At 44.7% G+C, this 25716-nt stretch overlaps 1 protein-coding gene and 1 pseudogene across 1 annotated transcript in view; one reads left to right on the forward strand and one right to left on the reverse strand.

The window, feature by feature from the left end:
• Positions 1 to 669: 669 nt before the first annotated feature.
• Positions 670 to 3515, reverse strand: LOC116913187 (annotated as a pseudogene).
• A 5991-nt stretch (positions 3516 to 9506) lies between these two features.
• Sgcg (sarcoglycan gamma) overlaps positions 9507 to 25716 on the forward strand; it is a 29538-nt gene continuing 13328 nt past the window's right edge. The window contains exons 1-3 of the mRNA XM_032917677.1: positions 9507 to 9704; positions 21205 to 21306; positions 24312 to 24399. Coding sequence (XP_032773568.1) covers positions 9510 to 9704; positions 21205 to 21306; positions 24312 to 24399 — 385 coding nt within the window. The 5' untranslated portion in view covers positions 9507 to 9509. The remainder of the gene's footprint in view (positions 9705 to 21204; positions 21307 to 24311; positions 24400 to 25716) is intronic.

The raw sequence follows: 25716 nt of genomic DNA on the forward strand, positions 1-25716 counted from the left end.
GCATTGCTGTTCATCACCAAAGGAAGTCAGGACTGGAACTCAAGCAGGTCAGGAAGCAGGAGCTGATGCAGAGGCCATGGAGGGATGTCACTTACTGGCTTGCTCCCCCTGGCTTGCTCAGCTTGCTTTCTTATAGAACTCAAGACCACCAGCCCAGGGACAGCACTACGTACAATGGGCTGGGCCCTCCTAGCTTGATCACTAATTGAGAAAATGCCTTACAGCTGGATCTCATGGAGGCATTTCCACAACTGAGACTCCTTTTTCTGTGATAACTCCAGCTTGTGTCAAGTTGACACATAAAACCAGTCAATACAGTTCTCCTGCATATGGACCCTGTAATGGGGTTGCAGGGTCACATGGATGTTCTGTTTTTAACTTTCTGAGGAAACTGCATATTTTTTAGGCCTAATTTCTATGCTAATTTACATTCCACCCATGCTATAAAAGAGCGCTAGCTTCTCCACATTTTCACCAAACATTTGTGATCTTTCTTTCTTTTTTTAAATAGCTGGGTTTTTTTAATTTAAAATTTTCATCTTTAATGAAATGACTTTGGAAATAACATGCATTTCCATGACACCAGTGCTACACTCCTCAGAATCACAGCAAGATACACAGAATCACATCCATGACTATGAATGCCAACATGTCAGGCAGTAACTTCTGTTACTTGGGAAACAAGATCAAGAACACAACCATCAAACAAAAGATACCCATAGCTTCAGACAAGGCAAATCCCAGGAGAGTGTCTGAGAACAGCTTCAGTCAAGGGTCTCTGGCAAAACCAATGCTAAGACTGCCAAAGACTCCCAATACCAGCACCAGAACCAGCAACTCCTATTGTGGCAGTGCCCACACCAATGAATTTGGCATCAGTATCAACATCTCTGTTGATTACACTGGCCTGGAACTCCCTTCCGGTCAGCTGACACAGAGCATTCTGGGCCCCATTAAATACTGTAGAGCCCTCTCCAGTCCTAGTCTCTGGTTGAGACAACACTGATGCAGAAATTGGTCTACATGCAACTCTGGGTCCGGCTTGGATCAGAGTAGGGGTGTGGGCAAGCTTGGCACAGGCAAACACGGTGTGGATGTAGGTGACAGGTGATGGGCAGTGGCAGAGGTCTAAGCAGTGGGGTTTATAATCACTGTTCTAATCAACATGATGCTACCACTATAGGTTTGAATAGTGATTGATTGTATCTTTTGTCAACTTGACAAGCTAGAGTCACCTGGGAAGAAGACTCCTCTACTGACAAATTGCCTCTATTGGATTAGCTGTGGATATGTCTGAAGGATGTTTTCTTTATTAATGGTTTATGTGGGAGGGCCCAGCTCACTGTGCGTGATGCCACCCCTGGGATGGCGGTTCTGGATGGTATGAGAGAGCAGGCTGAATAAGCCATGAGGAGCAGGCCAGTAGTCAGCTTTCCTCCATGCTCCTGTTTGAGTTCCTGCCTCTGGGCTCCTGCTTCAGCTCCTGCCGTGACTTCCTTTGATGATGAGGTGTGATTAGTGTCTAGGGGTCAGGTGATCCATTGGGTGTTTGCATCAAGTTTTGGAATATTTGAGAGATAGTGGCTTTCTTGGATGTCATGCCTTCCCAGTTGTAGTCTCTATGTCTAGACTGACAATACACCCAAATTGATCACCCTCTGTCACACAACAGTGATGCTGGAGATGGGCTCACGTGGCAGACAGTAGGACCACATCACAAAGAGCTGAGGTAGAGTCTTCAGAGTGTAGACAAGAGGAGAGTAGGTACTCACATCTCCAGCTATTGTATACAGAAGTCACAGGCAAATATTGTATATATTGTCACAGACTATAGTAGGCGCTGGCTATAATATGATGCAGAAGAAAATCTGGGAATCTCCCGTAACTTATTAGGAAGAGTAGGTGGCTACTCTGATATCACACAGAAGAAAGCCATAGTCATCTAGCTTGCATTCGCAGAAAGAACCACGAAAGTGTTGAGTCTTTCAGCCACCACACCCAGACTCCCGCAACAACACCAAGAGGGAAACAGAAGGTGCCCACAGTCACCTGACACGGGAAAGTTAAGCACCCTTTACAACGACTCAAAAAAACAAGCAAACAGTAGGCATTCGCTATCACTCCACAGAAGGAAGCACTGAGCTGCAGGCTCCCACTGCTGCCTGATGCAGACATGTTGTGTTTAAGCAGTTGTGTCAGCAGTTGCTCACAGCATTTTGTCACCAGCCACTATAGCCACTTACAACTTTCCTGTCCCACCTGATGTATATGTGGTAAGTCAGTGACTGATGCTTGTTATAACCATGCTAGGAATGTCGGCCAAGTTGGTACCAAGCGACTCTTGGTTGTAAGGCTAAGGAGGCCACATGCCACTGTCTTCATTACAGCCTTTTAACACACAGTGCTCCCTGTGACAACTTGAGCGCTGTTCTTAGCTGTTGGCTGTGCCGTGTTGTTTCCGCCAGCTCAGCCTCTTGGTGCTGATGATGACCCTCGGTCAAGCACTACCTGCTTCCACAGTAAAAGCTTCAGGTTTCTGAGTGTGCTGAATAAAAGACGGGACAAAAGCCCGAGAGAAGGAGGGAATTCGAATTGCTTACTTTTGTAAACATACCACTGTGTTTTAGAATGAGCCCGTAGCTGAAGTGAACAAAGTGGATAAATGTGTTCTAAGCTGAAGATGGTAGGGCCGTCAGCTGGATCTCTGGTCCTTCCATTCGTCCCTTCTGAAGAGACTTCCGCTCATGTCTGTCAGGGGCCGAGTGCTGGGTTCTGCTGCTTTGGTATACTTCTCAAGGACTTTATTTTTCTTAAAACAAACAAGCAAACAAACAAAAAAACAACTAAAACCTGCCATCTTATTTTAAAAGTCAATACCACTGTTAAAAAAGCAAGAACAGTTGCATGACCTTTTTTTTTTTTTTTTCTTTTTCTTTTTTTCCGGAGCTGGGGACCTTGCTCTTCCCAGGGCCTTGCGCTTGCTAGGCAAGCGCTCTACCACTCAGCTAAACCCCCAACCCCTTGCATGACCTTTTAATGTGGGTGTTTGTGAGCAGGCATACGGGTTCCCGGTGTCACTTGTGTACATGTATAACAAGGTGCTGCTTTTATAACCAGACAGCTTGGAGAGAGTCCAGAGATGACCCAGCAGCCTTGCTGTATTTAGGTGTGCCAGGCAGAGTGACTAATGTAAAAATGGAACAGATATCTCTATAACTATTTGGTCATTGAAATATGGTCATGAATTTGGGATGATGACAAAAGTAAATTCATATTATTTATTCCACTATGAAAAGTACTGTGTGTGTGTGTGTGTGTGTGTGTGTGTGTGTGTGTACATGAGCATATTTATGGCTCAGTCCCATGAATCCATGAGAGGAGGATGGCAGGTGCCCCAAGACAGGAGACACACTTGGGGTACATAGTCATACTTCAGCCTTGTCTGGATCGAGCAATAGGGATCAGGAGAAATGACAGCTTTAGACAAGCTCACAGACTAACCACATACCTGCCATTCTCCTACCCCAGCTACCACGCTCTGTGTCTGTGCTAGTTTCAAAGATCTACCTTCAGATATAGATATTTGGGAAGGATGAAAAGGTGTAGCTTTATGGAGGAGGTGTGTCACTGGAGATGGGCTTTGAGGTTTTAAAAATCCTCACCATTACCAGTATGTCTCTCTCTCTCTCTCTCTACCTCATGGTGTTACCTCAAGTCGTAAGCTCTTAGTCACTGCCTCAGGGCCATTGGCTACAGGCCTGCTGCCATGCCCCCAGCTCTCTTGGTCAAGGACTCTAATCCTCTAAAACTGTGAGCCCCAAATAAATCTTTCTTCTACAAGTTGCCTTGGTCAAAGTGTGTTCAGCAATAGAAAAGTAATAAGGCACTTTCTGTTGCCGCGATACAACAAAAATATTTATTTGGCACAGAGGTCCTAATCACACTCCCTCGCTGGGGCAAGTCAGGGCAGATCCTTAAGGCAGGAACCTGGAGACAGGAACTGAAGCAGAAGCCATGGAGAAGTTCTGATTATTGGCTTGCTCTCCAGGCTCAGGTCAGCTTGTTGATACCCAGAGATGATCTGCCCATGGTGCGCTAAGCTTTCTCACATCAATCGTTAGTCAAGAAATGTCCCCGCAGGCCTTCCTATAGGCCAATCGGATGAGGCATTTTCTCAGCTGAATTTCCTGATTCCCAGATGTCAAGTTGTGTCAAGTTGATTAAAAAACAAACAAATGGTTGGGGATTTAGTTCAGTGGTAGAGCGCTTGCCTAGCAAGCGCAAGGCCCTGGGTTTAGTCCCCAGCTTCGAAAAAAAGAAAAAAAAGAAAAAACAAACAAACAAATGAACAAACAAACAAGAGGTGGGGCACGTGGACCGTGCCTCAAAAGGAATTTGCACAGAACTGGCAAGGTGGAACAGGTCCAAACCCCAGAAATCTCAAAACAGGAGACCAGCAGGAGTGGAACTCCCTCCCTGTTGTCATGCGTGCCTCAGAGCACAGATCCCAACCAGGAGATCATAGGTAGTCAGTCACATAGCACAGCACCTGGAATTCTTCCCCATGCAAATGAGTCATCTCAGTAGCCTTAGCCTTCAGCCAATGACTTTCTCCCTCCCTGGATAGTCTCATCCCTCCCTCAAAGCTATATAACCTTGGTTCACCCCAAATGAAGTGTATGCATTCAAACCAAGCCTGAATAAAGAAATACACCACAAGCTAAGATCACCTCAGAGAGCTGCTTCATTAAAGATGTTCAGAAAAAGCCTTCACCTAAAAGAGCTGTCACACTACGAATTTTGGAGAAGGCCTTCTCCCTCCCCGACATCCCCCAGCACTCACTCCAACCGGACCAGAATCCTGCCTGTTCCAGACTCTTTCAGCCTGGTGTGCAGTGATGCCTGGGCACTCTGAGAAGGGAAAAGCAGAAGACTTGGAACCACACATTTGTCTTGGATTCTGATTCCCCCTTCTAGTCTGTCTGACACTCAGGAGGGAAGGGGCAGACCTCAACTGTTCAGTGGACTTCACCCTGTGAAGTGGACCTCTCCAAGCTGATGTACAGGCAGCATTTACGCATTCTTGGAGGAGAGGCAGAACCAGGAACCACAAAAAACAACAAACCCTTACGAATTGTGGTGATTTGAATAATAATGGCCCCTACAGGCCTGTCACCAGTGGCACTTTAGGAGGTGGACTTGGAGTCAGTGTGGCTTTCTTAGAGGAAGTGTGTCACTAGGTGGTGGGCTTTGAGGTCTCAGACGCTCAAGCCAGGCCAGTGGCTCATGGGTCACTTCCTGCTGTCTGCAAATCCAGATGTAGAACTGTCAGCTCCTTCTTCAACCCCATGTCTGCCTGTGTGCTGCCATGCTTCCTGCCATGAAGATAATGGGCTAAACCTTCGACACTGTAAGCCAGCCCCAACTAAATGCCTTTCTTTATAAGAGTTGTTGTGGCTATGGTGTCTCTTCACAGCATAAAAATTGTAACTAATATGAAAGTTGGTACCAGGGACTGGGGCGTTCTCTGATAGGCCCGGCTGTACTTTGGATGAATGTGGACACTGGGACTTTGGACTAGAAAAGCAGATGAATGCTTTAAGTGGGGTTTAATGGGTGATCCCAGTAGGAACATGCAAGGCTGTGGTGCTGAGAGGGAGTTGAACTGTGGGGGCCTGCCTCACGAGGTTTCAGAGGAGCAAAATGTGATATTCTGGCCAAGAATGTGGCTGCTTTCTGCCCTTGACCAAAAGTCTGCTTTGAGACCGAATTGAAGAATTTGAGATTAATTTCATTGGCAGAAGAAATCTCAAAAAGAGCCTAGTATTGACTCTGTCACGTGGTTCTTAGTGGTCACTCTTGTGCAGATCTATAGTGAAAAGGAGCAAACTGAGTAAGGAAAAATAGAAAATGTTCACTTTGAGGAGAAAAGGGGCACCAGGAAATGGATTGGAGCTATAATCCTGGGTTCAAGGAGATAAACAGATTAAAGGAATTCCTAATGTTAAGTGGAATGAAGGGAGTGGTGACCTCAAGGCAAGATCCCACCCAGATAAGCTTCTAATTTGTGGAAAGGAATTAACGCCCTTAATCCTAGCACTCTGTAGGCAGAAGCAGGTGGATCTTTGCGTTCAAGGCCAGCTGGGTCTATAGAGTTAAGTTCCAGGACAGTCAAGCTTAGGCAGTGAAGGGAGCCATCAAGACCAGAAAGCTGGTGGAGTCGTAATCAATGAGGGGGCTGTGTTGCAGCCCCAGCAAGCAGCAGAGCTTGGCAGTTTTGGCCATGTGGTTCTGGCTTTAGCATCAAAGGCAGAAGAAAGGGGTTACAGAATCTCCTCCTGCAGCTAGGGAAAGCCTTGAGCTCCGGCATGTGTCATCAGAGTCCCTGTATGGAGGCCCAGGAAGGCCATTGTGTGAAGCTGTGCACGTGGAGCCTGGGTTACCTTGGAGACCCCAAAATGTTGGAGATGCCAGAGCTGGGGGATACCTGCTGAGGAGATCTGTTCTGACAGGGAGAGGAGCCAGCTCAAGAGAGAGAGTGTGTTGCAGTCAACAAAGCTGAAAGTGCTTGGGGCCCAATGTCAAATTCTTGCCAATATCTTAGAAGCAGCACCAAGAGCTCTCCACAGTTGAGAGAAAATTATGCCTATACCTCCCCCTTATGTTTTGGTGTTTTGTTTTTTGTTTGTTTGAAAGACTGGCTGTGTATCTCAATCTGACCTTGAACTCAAGTCCCTACTGTCTGAGGGGCTAAGCGATAGAATTGTCAGCGTACATCCTCACACCTGGCTGCTTTTAAGATCATGTGATAGTAACTCCTTTGGAGCATGACTCCTGTGTTAGTCATCTTGGTTGCCCAGCTCCTGGAAGTGACTTGTCTTGAGCAGACAAGTAAGTAGGTACTGGTTGAAATACAGAATGCCATTGGCCAGCCTTTATTTAGCAAGATAGAATGGGCGATACATTCAATCGTTTGCCTGTATAACAAGAATCAGAGATGAGGCTGGAGTGATAGCTCGGTGGTTAAGAGCATTTGCTGCTCTTCCAGAGAATCTGGGTTTACTTCCCAGCACACACAAGCATTTGTAACTCCTGTTCTAGAACATCCAACACCCTCTTCTGGCCTCCAGGGTGCACTGAGTACACATAAATACTCAGACATACATCAGGCAAGACTCTTCTACATATGAAATGAAATCAAACATGTGTAAGATAGAACACTTACCTGTAAGATTGTTTTGCTTACACAGCAAATAGAGAGCTATGAATGTAAAAGTGAAGGAAAGCTGCTGTTTATGTAGAAACGCTAATGATTTATATCTAATGTTCAAATTGTAAAAATACTGATAATTAGGGCAGGCAGTGGTGGCTCACGCCTTTAATCTCAGCACTTGGGAGGTAGAGGCAGGTGGATCTCTGTGAGTTTGATGCCAGCCTGGTCTACAGAATGAGTTCTAGGGAAGCCAAACCTACACTGAGAAACCCTGTCTTGAAAATCCAAACCAACCAACCAAAAAACCAAACCAAACCAAAACAAAAACAAACAAACAAACAAAAAAAACCCAACCAAAACCCCTGATATTTATATTTGAGCAATGCATTTAAAAGTTAACATCAGCACACTTTGAAGGATAGTTAACAGGGAGTATAACTTTTACTGCTAACATATCTTATTTAAAACTAGTTTATAAAATTAAATTTTGTTCAATATATCCATATTAAACACAGAGTTATTTCCATGCCACTGAATATAAGTAGGAATTCCAGAATATTCACTCCCTCTGTTACTGTGTACAAGGTTATAAATAGATCACAGAGCGCTCTGTGTTTTCAGGTCAGCACGATCTCTTGCCAACACGAGTTTCACTTTGTAAGACCTCAAAGCCCCGGGGAACTGGCGTTCTGCCCAGTGGTGCCCATTGTCTCAATTTCTCAGGTCCTTTTCACAGGCATTTGGTGTCAGTACAAACAACAAAATCAGCTCAATTAGTAAAACTATTAATATTGTATGCTACCTGGTCATTCAACTCACACTTCTCGGGAGGAAGGTCTTTTCTTTTCTTTAAAGGAGAGCTAAACTTGTTTAAAAAAGATTTATTAATCTGCTTGTTTGTTTGTTTATACTGTTTATATATTGGGTACTTTGTCTGCATTTACATCTATACCAGAAGAGGGAATCAGCCAATTGTGAACTTCCCCGTGGGGACTGGGAATTGAACTCAGGAAGAACAGTGAGTGCTGCTAATCACTGAGCCATCTCTCCAGCCCCTGGAGAAAGGTCTTTTCAATATGACATCAGCGGGTAACAAGTTAGGCAAAAACATTAAAGAGGCGATTATAAAACTTGGGGCTAATAATAGGAATGGGGTGCAATGGTTCATGGCTGTAATCCCAGCACTCGGGAAGCAGAGGTCAGAGGACTGTCACAAATTTGAAGACAACCAGGGCCAGAGAGAATTCTAGTCCACAGAGGGAGTCTTGTCTCAAAAAACAAAACAACCCAAAACCATATACAAATAGTACAACTGGTACAAATTTAACAACAGGCACGTTCTTCAGCCAAGGGAAATGGTTCAGGTAAATGCAGCTCAGATGAGGCAGGAGCAGAGGTGTCTCCAAGCCCCTGAAGGGTGGTGTGCAGCACATGGGTTGGACTCAGGAAGTGGGCCTACGCTGTCACTTATATGAGAGATATGGTTGCGAAGGTGAGGACCACAAGGCAAGGCATGTCCCCACCCCTCTCTCCAGAAGGGCCCGTGAGTACAGTGTGCCTGTGGAGTGTCCTCGGGACACGGCCACCACCTATGCACAACTCCCCTGGAACACATCTCCACATGCCCGTAAAAGAAAATCCAGACCCTCCTGTGTCTTACTGTTTGGAATTCAGTTCTGGCAAAAATTTTGTAATTTAGTTGAGAGAAGATATAATTTAACTATTCAGAATCAAACCAGGTAATTAGGTTAAAAAATATGTGGTTGCTGACTTGATTTTAATTCCTATTTGATAACTTGGCTTAAAGGTTAATGCTTTGATGTTAAGTTCAGCTCGGCAGAGGTTTGGAAGCCATAGCGTTTGTGTGTGTGTGCGTGTGTATGTTTGTGTGTACATGAGTGTGCACATGCATGTGTGCGAAATTGATTAAAATCTGAAAACATGGCCACTGGATTTTAAGTGAATTGGTCTCATTTAAATTATCTTAAGTGACAAATTAAGTATCTTCTTGTGGTTGAAACAGTATGACATGTTTCAACGTAATAATACCCCTCTCTCTCTCTTCTTTGTTCTTCCTTTGAGACAGAGACTTATGTAGCTGACCTTGAGTTCACTGTGTAACCAAGGACTCTCCTTGAACTCCTGCTCTCCCCCACCCCCAACCCCCAGAGCTCTGGGATTACAAGTGTATACATCATACCTGGTCTCTGGTCTGGGGTAAAATTGTTTTCTGGACTCACGATATATCAGTACTGACAACTAAGCCCTCTGCCCTCCCTCCCCCCCTCCCTAGAGGATGGTGCGAGAACAGTACACCACGGTCACGGAGGGGACTCACATAGAGCGGCCCGAGAACCAGCATGTCTACAAGATCGGCATTTACGGATGGAGGAAGCGCTGTCTGTACCTATTTGTTCTTCTCCTGCTCACCATCCTCGTCGTGAATCTCGCTCTCACCATCTGGATTCTGAGAGTGATGTGGTTTTCTCCAGTGAGTATTGCTTTCTCTGACTCATTGTAAATTATTGCATTGATTATTTTATTTATTGCGCTGTATTTTCCATTAGTCATTATCTCTATGGGGTAGAAAACTTCTAATTTTGAATTTGTGGTTGATTCTGTCAAGATGTCTTAGTGGTCATTTACAGATTACAATCTGTAGGACTGGATTTTCCTAATGTCATCAGTCCTATAGTTTAGCATTTGCAATGCCTGCTCTCATCTAAATTAAATGACTGTAATGAAATACCTGAGGCAAGTGTTTATTTGTTTTTAAAGAAGAGGATTTTCATTTAATTTTCTTTTATTCTTGATAATCTATACATTAAATATGTATACATTAAAATATGATCATATTTATCCCTATCCCCTCCTATAATTCTCTCCATATCTCTCTAACAGATCCAACTCCCAATTTCACGTCATTATTTTTATTACTCAGTAAATCCAATTAGTGCTGGCCATAAGTGCAGGGATGCGGCCCTCCACTGGAGCATTCGACACCTACCTACCTGACCACATCCTCTGAGAAGAATGATTCTTCTTCTGCAGTTATCCATTGTCTGGCTACACAGTAAGGGTTGTGGCCCAGAGATCGTCCACCTGTCTATGCCAGAGGTTTGGCTGTCTTGGTCTTGTACAGATAACCACAGCTACCATGAGTTCTGGAGTGCACCCAGTAGGCCATGCCCAAGAGCTTTCCCTGAGCCCTCCCTCCCGCTCTTACTCTCTTTCTTCGTCCTTCGTGCTGATGTGCCCTGAGCCTTTGGGGTAGGGAGTTCATAGAGATGTCCCCTTTAGAGCCAGTGACTTAATCCAGAGAGAGGCTTGCTTGTTCAGCTCATGATTTTGGAGGTTTAAGGACTTAGGCTCAACTCTGACGCCTGGTGGGAGTGCAAGATTGCACATTCAGGAGGAATCCAATCGGCAGAAAACACGAAAGCCTGGGTGGGGCCTAGCTGGGGATTTTACCACAACCTTCACCTGAGAGCTAACTGGGCCCCCAGACAGCTCAGATTCAAGTGCAAGCTGCCATTGACCCCAGGGCCTTCATGACCTCTCAGAAGTCCAGAAAGCTACTACCCCAGTGAGCAAACTGCCAACACAGGAGCAGTGGTTCTCAACGTTCCGAATGCTGCAACTCTTTAATACACATGCTATCTATGGAAATCCCCAACCATACAATTATTTTTGTTGCTACTTCATAATGGTAATTTTACCACTGTTATGAATCATAATGTAAATATCTGACATTTCCAATGGTTTTAGATGACTCCTGTGAAAGAATCATTTGACCCACATGCACTGCCTTGGAGGACACACTTAACCATGCCCAAGCCAGAGGAATGTAATATTTGCATGTTTTCAGCACTCTGTTCTGATGCACAGAAATGTGTGTGCAAAAACTTCAATATTCACAACAGATTTAGTAAATAACACGCCATCAGTCTTACAGAATCTATCTTAATCTAAATATCCCCATATGTTAAAAATAATTGCACAACTTTATTTGCCTTGATATTCTGTGTACATTTTGTTTATTTCGTGGTGCTGGGAATTGAACACAAGACCTTTTGCATGTTAGGCAAGTGCTCTACCATTAAGCTATGTCACAAGAAGCCCTTGTTTGGTGCATTCTGGGATGGTGTTACCATTTAATATACGATACATCAATTTGGCAAGATAGATCCACTGAAATAAAAATATGAGGAACATCACAGTTTAGTATGTGTTTCTCAGGCAGCTGGGATGCGATGTGTGCCCAGAGTCTTCCCAAGAATGACAGCTATCATCTGAGGTTTAGTTTGAAGTGCACTTCATGAACCCTACGTTTTCTGTGCCCTTGTTTCTGTCACGTCATGGTTTAAGCCAATAGCTACCATCACTGTCTTCACGTAATAAACACCTGCACTTCTACACATTCTGGTAATTACTCACGGATTTAAAATATACTTGAGGAGCATTCTTAGATATATTTATTACATTTGTATTTGTATTATATTGTATATGCAATATACTCATACAAATATTGTATATTTGTATTATATTTGTATATAATTGTACTTACTATGCATATATTATTCCCAGAAATATTCCCAAAGTTATTCCCAGAATCAATGTAACCATGTCAAAACTCTCATGCATTGTTTATAGAAATAGAAAAATACGCTGGGATTTAGCTCAGTGGTAGAGCGCTTACCTAGGAAGCGCATGGCCCGGGTTCGGTCCCCAGCTCGGAAAAAAATCAAAAAAAAAAAAAAAAAAAAAAAAAAATACAATCTGTCTTAGTGGTGTCCTATTGCTGTGAAGAGACATTGTGACCATGTCAAACTTACAAAGGGAAGTATTTAACTTGAGCTGGCTTACTGTTTCAGAGGCTTAGTTCATTATCACCATGGTGGGGAGCACGGCGGCAGACAGGCAGACATACTGGAAAAGAAGCTGAGAGTTCTACATTCAGATCAGCAGGTAGCAGGGAGAGAGGGAATGGGGGAGGAAACTGGGCCTAGCATGGACTTTTTACAGCCTACACCCAGCGACAACAAGGCTACACTTTCTAACCCTAATAATTTCAAATAGTACCACTAGCATATGGGCCTTTGGTGGTCATTTCTGTTCAAGTCATTTATCTACATAGAACCACAGAAGACCCCAAGAAGCCAAGTCAGTCTTGACAAGATGACCTAATTTAGACATGTCACTCACAATCACTGTTGCAGAAACAAGTTACAAACCTAAGCAATAAAGGACGACAGAGGCAAACGAGACCTGGTAGAACTGTAGGACAGAGTGCAGACCCCAGGAATGAGTCAGCCGAGGTTTGCCTGGAGGGCCCAGTGCTGGAGGAAGGGTGGTGGAGCAGCGCAGGGAAACCTGGATTCACAAGAATACAAAAGCAGCAGTTCTCAACCTCTGGGTTGAGACCCCTTTGGGGGTCAAACAGCCCTTTCAAAGGGGTCACCTAAGACCGTCTGAAAACACTGGTATTTATATTTATTTATAGTTCACGGCAGTAGCAAAATTACAGTTGTGAAGTAGCAAAAGACTTCAAAAGGAAAGCCATTCCATTCCAGGAACTGACCATAAAAGCCCCCTAAATTATCAGTCCCAGGAACTAGGCTGTAGGCCACCAGCTCCAGGAACAGACCATAAATTCCAGGAACAAGGCCATCAAATCCCCCATTCAGAGAACAGCCTGAAGAGAACCACAAGAATGGGAAACGTCTTATCTCAGGATGGGCCATCTGTGCTGGGCAGCATTATATGGCTTGGGTATCTCATCCTGTGGTTGAATGTTCATGACACAGGAATGCAGTCCACTGACCACCTGAATGCATGCCAATCAGAAACCAAGCCCTGTAACATCCCCGGCACCCACCGATGAAGTTTTAGATGACCTAAACCTGGTTAAAGTCCCCCTAGTTCCCTAGACAAAGGCCTAAATGCCTTTGACTGGAGTTGTTGCCAGTTTTGTAAGTGGCTGATCTCTGCATGCGGCGTCTTGCTTCTGTGAAATAAAAACACTCTTGCCAATTGATGGGTGATGGTCTCCATGTGGCACTTTCAGACTTAACATATCACACCTGGAGATCTTTCTAGCATGGTGATGTGGGTCAATAATCCCAATGTTGCAAGCCCGGAGAGTCAAGAACTCAAGACAAGCTAGAGCTACAGAGTAAGACTAATTAAAAAAAATCCATAATACTAAGACAAACTCAAGGGAAATCAGGAGAAAGACAGCTTAATTAGTGATTAAACTATTGCTGTCATAGAATACCATAACCAAAAGCAGCTCACAGTTCTCAGATCACACTCTGCCACTGAGGAAAGTCAGGGCAGGAGCCCAAAGGAGGAACTGAGAGGCAGGAGCTGATGCGAAGGCTGGGGAGGAGGGCTGCTCACTGGCTTGCTCTTCATGGCTGTTCAGCCCATTTTCTTATACTTTTCAGGGCTCCTCCTGCCCACAATGGGCTGGGGCCTCCCCTATCAGTCACTGATTAAGAAAATACCTCACAAGCTCACCTACAGCTCCATCCAATGGAACCATTTTCTCAATTGAGGTTCTCTCTTCTCAGAAAACTCTGTTGTTTCTATTTATTATATATAAGTATATTGTTGCTGTCTTCAGACACACCAGAAAGGGCATCAGATCCCATTACAGATGGTTGTGAGCCACCATGTGGTTGCTGGGAATTGAACTCAGGACCTCTGGAAGAGCAGTCAGTGCTCTTAACCACTGAGCCAGCCCAACTCTGTTGTTTCAAGGTGACAAAAAACCTATCAGAATGAAGTCACAAAAGGGTAACAGAGTACTGACAATGGAAAAGGACAGAATTACAGGAGACTCGAGCACTATAACCGAGAAGTGAATGGAGCCCGGTGAGGCTGAGCCCAGCTTCTGCCTTTTGAAGGACTCAGATCACAGCATCTCACACATTCAGCCCTTAGAACTAAAATGTCATGGAACACCAGTGCACACAATTACTGTTGACTGCAAATGCTTGGGAAATGTAACAACTGACGCTGAGCACTGAGGTGCTAGAGGACTGCACCGTAGTTGTTATAAAAGATAAACTAACTGGGGAAATGGACATTACAACAATCAGCGTGCACCTAGGCTTGTAGTTCAGTGGTACAGAGCTTGCCTGCGTGTCTGTGGCCCTGATTTTCAGCTCCTGCACCCACACAAACTTTGAAAACTTTATAGTCACAGACATTTTCTCATTCATGACTATTTTATAGCACTTAATGAATGTAACTATAACAAAATAAGATAAATGGTGCTGATCTAACTATATTGACCTTGAAAATTAAATCTGGAGAGCATTTGTATTTGGGAAAGGGATATAAATAATCAAAACAGAATATAATGCTGTGTCAGTAAGTTCATATTTCTATAAATTATTCTGTTGGCTAGTTGTTTTTTGCTGCCCTCTATTGTTGTAATGGGTGACATTGCCCTTTCTGAAAGGCTGCAAACTCCAGGTGGATTCATTCTTCAAGGGTTTGAAACTAATTTCCGTTACTGTGTAGCAACTGAGAACTGTGCAGTTCAGAATCTATCACTGGGCAGCAGAGTAAAACACTTTTAAGCCTCTATGGCATTTCCTCAGATAAGTGTCATTAAGCAGTTGGTAATTCTTTACCGGGAGCTTGGGAATGAATTAGATAACATCCTGACGATTTTTATTTTAACCTAAGTTGGCATAATTGGGAGAGAATTGAAAACTCAGAAAAGAATGAAGATATGCAGCTGCCCCCGGGCTTTGGTGAATGTATGGTGATCCTGGGAGGGCATGCAGATGCTACAGTTGACACAGGCATGGTGGTGCACACGTGTAATCCCAGAACATAGTGGGAGAGGCTGGAGGATCTGGAGCTCAAAGTAATCAGGTGTATAGTCGAAGGACACCCTAGACAACATGAGACTGTCTCAAAAAGTCAAAAGTGTCTGTGTGTTTGGCATGGAAGTCCAGCTCAGTGAAGAAGACACCCAACGTGCATGAAAATTTGAAGTCAGCGCTCAGCAACCCACCCCCTGAATCACCTCTGTGTTTCTTCTAAAATCCCACTCTCGACTCTCAAAAGCTCTTTGGAATTGAATCTACCTCAGTGTTGCAATGGCACTGATTGGTCTAATGCAGGATCCTTTCCTGCCCCTGGGTAACTCAGATCCTATGCACCAACACGAATGTCACTGTAAGTTTCCTGATGGCCTTGGCTTTAATGATGTTGCTTGCCTAGTCAAAGCAGCTCAAATCGTAAGCATCATTTCCTCCAAGACTTGACTCATCTTCTTGAGCTTGAGACCCAGAATATTTTTATATTCTGTGATGTGTTTTTCAATCTAGATATTTCAATGGAGACCCATTCTCTCCGGTGAGTACTCTGGTGGGGAACTGAGCATTGATGGACCTCATCTTATGATGGAGCCCAGAACAGCACCGAGCCATTCTCTCTATGACCAGCAGCTGGGGACAGCCAGATCCTTCCATTCTCTAGCACATGTCAAGCCAGAGCCTCCTCTATGTTGATGTGATTGAAGCCCCTCAGAGGATCCTCTGGGATTCTTTGCAATAACTGTGTGTCCCTTTGGAGGTGTGATGACATGTTTTAGAATGTGACAGTCAACAAGAGATACAATAAAAACCAAAAAGTTTCAAAACAAATTGTACCAACCCCGTGAGAAAGCTTGCAGGAAGTATTTACCTCAGCGCCCTTTGCTTCTGCCTGAGTTACTTGTTTATTGCTGAGATAAACCACTATAACCAAGTTTATTTGGGTTTATAGTTCTGGAAGGCTATGACTCCACCATCATGGTGGGGAAGCATGGCTGCAGGCAGGTGTGGTAGCCAGAGCAGGAAACTAGAAGCTCACGTCTTCAACGGCAAACATAGAGAGTGAATTGGAAGTCAGTGAGGAAGGCTAATAGCACCTCAAAGCCAGTGACAGACTCTCTCCTGCAGAGCTGCATTTCCTAAACCTCTTCTAACAGCGCCACCTACTGGGCGAGGACCAAGGATCCAACATCCTGAACCTGGTGGGCAAACTCAGTCAGATCACCACAGCTTGCTTCTTTCCTAAGGCACTTGACATAACGAATGGTTCTGTGGTCCATCCTGGTTTAGAACTGATGATTTGTTGCCCATATACTTTGCTTGTGGGTTTTAATGAAGTATTAGTTTCTTATTTTTGTGGACCCGGATACCTAATCACATAAAACCTTTGTTGTTTTATTACTGTACAAATTCTGCATTGAATCCCAACTTTTTATGATTTCTGCATAGAATTATAAAATCAATTAGATGGGGGTTGGGGATTTAGCTCAGTGGTAGCAAGCTCAAGGCCCTGGGTTTGGTCCCCAGCTCCGAAAAAAAAGAAAAAGAAAAAAAAATCAATTAGATGGTCATCATAATAGCCACTAAATGCCTTTGCCTTGTTACAAATCTTTACTTTCAGATACCTTTATTTCCTTTTTAATAACTTAGTTGGCAAAATTCTAATATGTCTCCATGATATCTACCTACTGGGTTATATCCACTGTAACCTCAAGTGTAAGGCCCTTGTGTGTGGCCAGGCCTTTGGTTTGCTTCATCCAATAGAAGAGACGACATATGAGCTGTCAGAATTATATTTCTCTGTCAAACTGTGCTCCTTCATTAAACTTGAAAGACAAAAATCAAGACAAACTTCAAATTATTTCTAAAATGCCAGGGTGTTCTATATTGTACAACTAAGAGTTTTGTCCTTGTAAGCGGGGGGCGTTGTGTTTTGAAAATCTCATGGCAATAGTTATATGAAAATTAGTCCATAGATCACATTTTAGTGGCTTGTTCACTGGGATACGTTAAGACTCCTTTGTCCACTGCAATGCCTTAGCTGGAAACGGGCATCTGTGATACTGGCCAGGGGAGAGGCACAGTGTTAGTCAGAGCCTGCAGGAGGCCATACGTAAGAAGGGGAGACAATGGGGTGCAACCTGGAGCAGAGACGGAGGAAGTGACTGCTTCCCTCCCTTGTCGCTTTCCCTTTTTCATTTCCTTCCTTTATGCTGGGGACATAACCCAGGGCTTTGCGCACGCCAGGCCCTGAGCTGAATGCTCATTTCCTAGGTTCTCGATTCTTCACTGAACTAACCTGGGCGATGGCCCCATTTGGCAGTCCTTTACCACTAATCTGATGCCATTTTCCAGGACTGTGCTGGCCCTGGAGAATGGCCTTCCCTCCTCCACTCTGCCTGTTGGATGCCTAGCCCGACCGTCATCCCATGCTGTTGGTCTGATGTGGACACCATACATTCTCTGCCTCTTCTTCTCCTTTGCCTCTCAAATGGACAGAAACTATGATTGAAAGAAAAATGTGGCACTCTGGGATTTCAACTATCCCCTTGGCTTCTTCCTAGGCTATCTATGTATGCCTTTGTAAAGGGTATTTTAGTTTATTAGTGCTTTCAGTCTAAAAACCAAATAGAAAGTCTTGATTTTAAGTGTTATTGCTACCAGGATGGGATTGAAGCAGAGAAAAGACTGAAATGCCATCCTCTGGTTAAAGGGACAGGCTATCCTCGAGGCTGAGTTTGGAGGAGAGAGATAAACCCCCCATGTGCAGCAGGTCCCATCACTGGGGTCATCAGCACAAACCCGGTGATCACTGGTGTCTTATGGTACAAACAGCACCAGGCTTCTCGTTACAGCCGGTGTGGTGCCATTTGTCCTCTGAGTAGCCATGTTGTGAAGACAAAGAAGGCACAGGCACCACAGAAGCTGCCTGAGCTTCCGGCTTTACCTTTCAGGAGTGGTCGCATCAGCCTGAACTCAGAACCCAGCTCACACACAGTTTACGGTCCACATTCCATTAAACAAAATTGAAGGTTGATGTCATTATGCAGGTGAAGGCAGGTACAGGATAGAACGAGGCCTGTCATTGGACGAGAAGGAAGGATGGGCGGGAGAAAAGTTTTAGAGAAGGAGGAGACCAGAGCCAGAGGAGGGGAGCAGCTGAGAGAACATGGCGGCGGATGTTAAGTTTCCTCTCTGCACATTTACAGGTTGTTATGACTGTTCTAAAGGGATGGATGTGTACAGGATTTTGTGCTATTTAGATGGGCAATTATACCTTATTAATTGGATCAGAGGTTATTGTGTTGTGTGTTCTTTCATGTGGCGACTTAATTGAGTTCAAGAGAGTGTGTGGTGGTGGGACACACTGGGCCCACCACAGAATTGGGATGTGTATGCCTGGCATGGTAACAATCTGCCTTGGGAAATAGATGGGTAGAGAGATTGTTGCTAGGCTCAGAGAGAAGCCATCGATAGTGTGACATGGGATGGAACTTAGCGGGTGAGAGGCTTTGCTGACTGAGATGAAAATATCCCACGGATGCCATGTAGCCCTATGCTGTCAGCCCTAGTTTGGGATAAAAGAAACCTTTTTAAATTGTACCGCAACACAAAATTCCCCGAAGACTCACCCTTTTAGCTTAGCTGAGTAAGTCCCACAATGCAGTTCCCCACACTGCAGTTCCCACGTACTTCACTATGCTCTTAATTGTCTACCTTACCGTTACATCGCATTCTTGCCACAAAAAACTTAGGAACCGATAGGACACTGTAATTCTTGCCTCCTTATTCACATCCAAGTATATTGGATGCAATTAGGTACTCAATAAATACTTTCTGATTCTAGAGCATAAAAAGAAATGAAAGGTTAGATGACCTTTTCAGGAGTGAGTGTGTATACAGTCATGGACGTTTAAGAAGTGATCCACATTTGGTGCTAGGTTGATACCACAAAATTACTTTGGGTTTTTCAGACATGCTGTCTAGTCTGGGATATTATAAGAAGTCTTTGATCTATATTCTATTAAAATAATAGGATAGTGACTGGACCATAATGTGTATCCACAAACTCCCGGGTCTCTGCAAATGAACTGAGGTAATTGTTATATTTTTGTACAAATTGGGAGGAAATGTTACAATCCACCATCCCTCCATTCTTAAGTAAAAGAATAGATTAAAGTCTTCTATGAGCACACGAAGTTGGGAAGGAAAAGTAGAGGGGGATAGGAGAGGAGCGGGAGAGAACAGGATAGATTTTACCAACATGCAGTATGCATTAGTGGAATTCTTGAACAGTGGAAACAGTAAGGAGATGTAGCATTCGTACTATGGGGTAGTACGAGCAACAGGTAAAAACCAGAGGTAGATATCTGTAAACGGACACATAGCCATCTCTAACTCTATAGAGGGAAAAAAAAATCACACTGTAGAAGACAAGAACTATATTCTTTAAGGCGTTCCTTATGAAATCTATGGAGAGGCGTTTACCCCATAGCACGATTTGTGTGTCTATCAAGTGTTCAGGGGGATGAGGACAGCGGGACTGCTCACAACTGACACAGTGCTCCTGCCTCAGGCCATAAAGCAGTAATAATCATGGATTTTCCTAGACTTTCCCTACTCGTATCTCAACTGCGAGGCTGCTGCCCCGTCTGCTCTGAGCCTCTTCACCATGTGGGAACTCCCATCCAGTCATCGTGGAGGCCTGTTTTGAATTCTTGGGTGAAATGCATGAGAAGGACGGCAGGGGCGAGTGACCTCGGTGACGACCGTCATCCAGGGCTGTGCTTCAGAACGTGGAATCAGTGCCCCAGCATGAGCCTGTAATATGGTCCTTCCTGTGTAATATGGTGTGGTGCTACCCACACCAAAGAAAGTAGTGGTCCGGTGCGGCCAGGAATGCACAGGGAGCGAAGCTGAGTTACCCCAGAAGGTTTTACAGCATGGCGGCTGCTGTGATCTCTGTGGTGTTGTCTTTGGTTTACTGGCCCTTTGTGACTGTAGACTTGGTGAATGCAGCCCCAGGAACACAGACTTTCTCTCTTCCTGAAAGTGCTTCTCAGTTAAAGTTCTTCAGTGAATGCGTATTTCATCATGAACACAGTGAACATGCAGCCTTAAAAGGGTGTTTAGGGTGTCTTGAGGGAGAATAAATCCTAATTGTGTGTGTGGTTCGCACAATTATATACGTGAGTGAAAACTTCTAGAGCTGTACGCCTCAGGAGAGTCCATTTTATTATGTCTTTATTTAAAAATTAAGAAGGAGGGTCGAGGTGTCAGGTCCAGCTTGGTCTCAGAAGCCTGACTAGGGTGGTGAGGGAATGAAGACTCGACAGACAGACAGACACACACACATTCAGAAAAGCTGGGATGGACGGGCTGTGCTCCCCCTGCTGGACCAGCACCACAACCTCCTCAGAAGTTTCCTTGCATTGCACAGGGGAGAGGCTGTCTTGTCCACGTAGGAGGTCTCGTAATGGCAGAAGCCCCAGGTTGCAATTATCTGGGACGGAAGCTGCAGCTGCTGGGTTTGCACACTGTCAACATTGGATGTGAACCAGAGAGGTTGGCTCTGCCATTTTAATCAGATCCGTGCCTGGCGGGGGGCTTTGGCCCTCCCATAGGCCTGTCTGTGGCACTGGGTTCTCACTCAGGACTTCTGCTCTTTGCGAGTCCTCTCAAGGCTTCCTGTGCTCTCCACATGGAGGGATGCTCAGGAGGCCTAGCCTGACAACCTGAGTTTGGTTCCTGGGACCCACATGGCCAAGGGAGAGAACCAACTTCTGCAAGTTGTCCTCTGACCTCTGCACAGACGCCATGGTACATATGTGACCTCAATCAATCAATCAACCAATCAACCATCAATGTCCTTAAAATTAAACAGTTATAGTAAGGTTTTAAATGTGGTCATGGCTCTTAGGTGTTTATTATAAAATGATTTGTTAAATCTTATACCCATCTCTCAAATAAACTTCTGTACTTACAAAAAGACTTTTTAAATAAATATTGAAAATAAGCAACTAAAGTTTCAACTAGAATTTAGGAGAAATACAGAAACACAGAATGAGTGTATGAGATGCCCGTGTGATTTTAGCTAATTGTAAAGAAGCGAAAAATAAAACAATGGAAACTTATGACGCTTTTCCTTACCAGCTAGGAATGGGTCACCTGCATGTTACGGCAGATGGACTTCGGCTGGAAGGGGAGTCGGAGTTTTTATTTCCGCTGTACGCCAAAGAAATACGCTCCAGAGTGGTAAGAAGATTGTGTCTCAATCTGTGAAGAATTAGTTAAGCACAGCAATTCTGGTTTCCAGAGGGGAGTTTTAGCGAGTAGTTGTGTACACACATTCATGGTTTGTTCTGTCTAATGCTGTGCTATTGGACAGTAGACTTCACAGAACACGTGCTGTAAAGATTTTGTTCTTAAATGCTTCTGCTCTGAGGTTAGTAGCTTCAGCAATTTAGCCTAAAAATAACTTGATTTAAGATTAAAAGATCCTTACTCACAACAATTCCTCACTGGTGCAAGCAGCCAAATAACCTTGGTTTGTGGCACTCGGGGCTCTCTGAGGGTCTCGGGAGAAACTCCAGTCAGACAGACAGACAGACATTGTGCATCTGTTGTGCGACTTAGAGGTCTGTGAGCCCGAGACTTGACATAAGCAGGTCCACACCAGTCGCTAGGAAATCAGCATGAACTTGAAAAGCCTCCCTGGAACTAAAGAAAGGTCACAGAGCTGCTCCTAAAGATCTGTCAGAGCGACACCAGGGTGTCCTACCGGCTGCAGGGTGAGAGTTGTAAGAACCCGTATTAGCACAAGGCCCCCTAGGACCAAGTTCTCAGCCAAAGGAAATGTACTTGCCCTAGAAGGACAGAGGACAGGGAGCAAGATACACAGACAGGAGATAGAGGTCAAAGAAGAAGGGAAGAGGAAAAACAGAGAGGGGACGGGATATTTGACCTGGAGGGATGAAGGACTAACTCTAGACAGAAAGAAGACAGACATGGCCCACGGGCAAATGGCAGTTTATGATGGGAAAAGGAGACACCACCCTCACCCCTCACCCTGTTAGGATGAGTTGGTTTGTTTTGATTGGGCATGTGAATTAGGTGAGCCAAAGGGATCTTTTGATTGTTGGATTCCAATGCTTCAGATAGTTAGAACCTGGTGGTCAGCCTCAGGGGGAGGAAGAGGCCAAATAAGGAACCAGACCTTGGTGGCTAGCTTTAGGAATGTAGCCTAAGGGTTTAGCAAGGCAGAGGGAGTGGGGGAAGGGCAAGGCCTGCGAGAGTCATGTTTGCCATGCACTGGTCTATTAGAGTCCTCCAAGAATCACAGTCAGCATTGACACAAAGGGGAGGCTCTAGGGCAGGCAGAACTTAGGGGAAGTCTTATCCAGGGTGCAGACCTTCTGTAACTGTGGCTGATTCATGGGTAAATCAGATCTGAGCGTTTTGCTGCAGTGCACTTACAGTAACCATGGTAGGAAATGGTGTACGACTTGGTACATGGTAGGAAATGAAGTACATCCTTGGAGATGTTCAGAGCACTGCTGCATAAGGACAAGGGAAATTAGCACAAGTTTTTGTTAGAAAGTCAGGTCTGAATAAATTAAAATATGAGAGCTCATTCTCCCCACTTTCCCAACTCATGTGGATTGATCCCTGAGGGCCTGGTGATTAAAGTCAGGTAAATAGATCATAGCAGATGGGACCTTCTAGAATGAACAACTTCAGTTGTGTTTTTATCAGGTTGCCATTTTCAGAATGCTTTAAGAAGAACAGGGGATACAATTAGAAAGTAAGTCAGAAACCCAACCACATATTAAGGACTCACAATGTGACATCGGTGTCAGCCAGGACATAAAGTACAGGAGCAATGAACATAACTTAGCTGTGCGTAGCAGTTTGTCCCAACACTAATGTGTGCAGAGCAGATCTGCCCCTCAGGAACCTGGGGCATCCAGTGCAGAAGTTACGCGTTTCCGGGGAGTGGTTTTCTATAAAATTCTAGAGGATGTGCTCCCTCATCAATCTGAAGAGTTTGCCTTTCAATATCAATCTATGGTGCTGAGCTGAAAGAACGTCTTCATGCTCTGGCCTCTAACGCTGGCTTTGTAGCGCTCTCCAAAGCAGCGTGTGGGGCTGGGGAGATGGCTCAGTTGGTAACGTGCCTACCTCATGAGCATGAGGATCTGAGTTCGCACAGTCATGGTGTCTCTACTCTCAAGGACACACTCATGAAGCACCAGGAAACACACATTACATATATCTCCAACACTTTATTTACTATTTGTGTGTGTGTGTGTGTGTGTGTGTGTGTGTGTGTGTGTTAACAGGAGACAACTTTTGGAAGTTGTCGCTCTGCCTCCATGATGCTGGGATGGAAGTCAGGTGGTCAGTCCTGCACAAGAAGCTTTTTATCTAACAAGACATCTTACCTTCCCCAAACTTACATTTTAAAGAGTACCTTGGGATGTTTTCAACACATAGATAAGTTGGGTAATGTTGGAACTAGGTCAAACGTATTTCCACCAAAATTTATCCTGTCTTTATTGTGGCAACATTAAAAGTGATGTCTTCTAGCTTTTTGAAATGTGCATCACTGTTACAACGTGAACTATGTCATGATGTTATCTGTTGCTCCATAGCACCCGCTCAGCATCTGGTTCCTGTGAACTATCACTCACACCCACCGATGAGCCTCCTCCACCCTCCCCACCTCCTAAGCCACCATCTTCTTCAGACCACATGGTTGAGGGCTCCTGTGGTACTTGTCTTGCTGGGCCAGGCCTTTTGTTTCTCTTTCGAGAAACCTTTGCCCTTCGACCGTAGGCATTGTGGTATTTCTTGGAGACTATCTAACTGTTCTCTGGTCTATCTCCTCAAATGTCTCAACATAAAGAACGCTGACAACAAACACTATGACTGGCTTGGCAAAGACACAGTGCTCATTAGAGCCTGTTTGCCTTGAGAACTAACTAACATGCTAGGAGCAGTGTTTTCAAACTCAAAGGATTGTTATAACCTATTTTCAAAAATTAATATATACATATACACTGAAAATAATGTAAGTCTGAGTTTTTTTTAAAAAAAAGTTTTTAATGCAAATGTTAGGATCCCAGTGGGGTGTGTGTGTGTGTGTGTGTGCGTGTGAGTGTGTGTGTAATGATATAGAAAGTGCAAATATGCAAATATATGCAAATTATATGCAAATATAAATATTATATTTTGTTAATTTTGTAAACCCTTTCCAGGACTCATCTCTGCTTCTGCAGTCAACTCAGAACGTGACAGTCAATGCTCGCAACTCAGAAGGGGAGGTCACAGGCAGGGTGAAAGTGGGTGAGTCCACCATCCTCACAGCAGCTCACTTGATCCAGGTCCACAGACGGTGCTGAGCAGACGGAGATTTCCTCTAAAGAATTGCAAGTTTATTTAGAAATAATAAAACACGAGCCTTCTAGCTTTCATGCTGTTCATAGAGAACAGTTAGAACCAAGAGGCAGAGGTGTATGTGTGTGTCTGTGTGTGTGCATGCATGCATGTGTGTGTAAGAGAAAGAGTGTGCATGTGTGCATGTGTGTGTGTGTCAGTGTGTGTATGTGTGTGTCTGTATGTGTGCATGCATGTGTGTGTAAGATAGTACGTGCATGTGTGAGAGTGTGTGTGAGAGTGTGAGTGTGTGTGAGTGTGTGTCTGTGTGTGTGCATGCATGCATGTGTGTGTGTGTGTGTGTGTGTGTGTGTGTGAGTGTGTGTGTGCGTGTGTGAGAGTGTGTGTGTGTGTGTGAGTGTGTGTGTGTGTGTGTGAGTGTGTGTGAGTGTGTGTGTGTGTGTGTGTGTGTGTGTGTGTGCGCGTGTGCCCGTGAGTGTGGAGGCAGGAGGCTGACTGCTGCTGTCTTCCTCAGTTGAGGACAAGGCCTCTCACTGAACCTGGAGCTCACTCATTTGGTTAGACTGGCTGACTAGTGAGCTCTGGGACACCCTCTCCCCCATCTCCATACCTTCAGAATTGGGGTTATATGCATGACTTGCCGCACCCAGCTTTTACATTGGTGCTAGCTGGAGATTTGGGTCCTCATTGAGTGCACGGCAAACAGTTTACCCAGTGAGAACCTCCCCAGCACCTGATATTTTCATCAAAACAATTTCAGTTCCAGGCAATAGAGGCTATGAAGGTTAGCAGTAGAAATAAGGGTATTATATTCAAAAGACTATATATCTGCCAGTGACCAAGTTAGCTAGGCCCAAGGAACAGAGGCCTTGGCCCAGAGCCAGAGGCGTATCCACACTCTCTCTATTCCTTCTGATCTCTTCCCCCCTCTTTCTCGGCTTCTCCCCCCTTCCCCTCTGCCCTCTGCCCTCTGCCCCCCTACCCCATCTTGGTCCTTGCCCTGCAGGGCACAGTGACTGCAACTTACAGGGCATCCAGCTCTTGCCCAGTTCTCATCCACTTGGCTGTGGTTTTCAGAAGCAGGCATTGGTCTCCAAGTAGGCAAACTCTAGGTGCCCACTGCAGTCCTCTTAGGTCATTCGTTAATTCCTCAATCAGCTGCAGGCTTTAGATGTTTGAGGGGCATTGCTCATTTTTCTCATTCACTCGGTGAGCATTTGTTGAATGTGTCTGTCCTGGACTCCATATGTGGTCAAATAACAACAC

The sequence above is a fragment of the Rattus rattus genome, chromosome 12 (genome assembly GCF_011064425.1).
Source record: "Rattus rattus isolate New Zealand chromosome 12, Rrattus_CSIRO_v1, whole genome shotgun sequence".
NCBI lineage: Eukaryota > Metazoa > Chordata > Mammalia > Rodentia > Muridae > Rattus > Rattus rattus.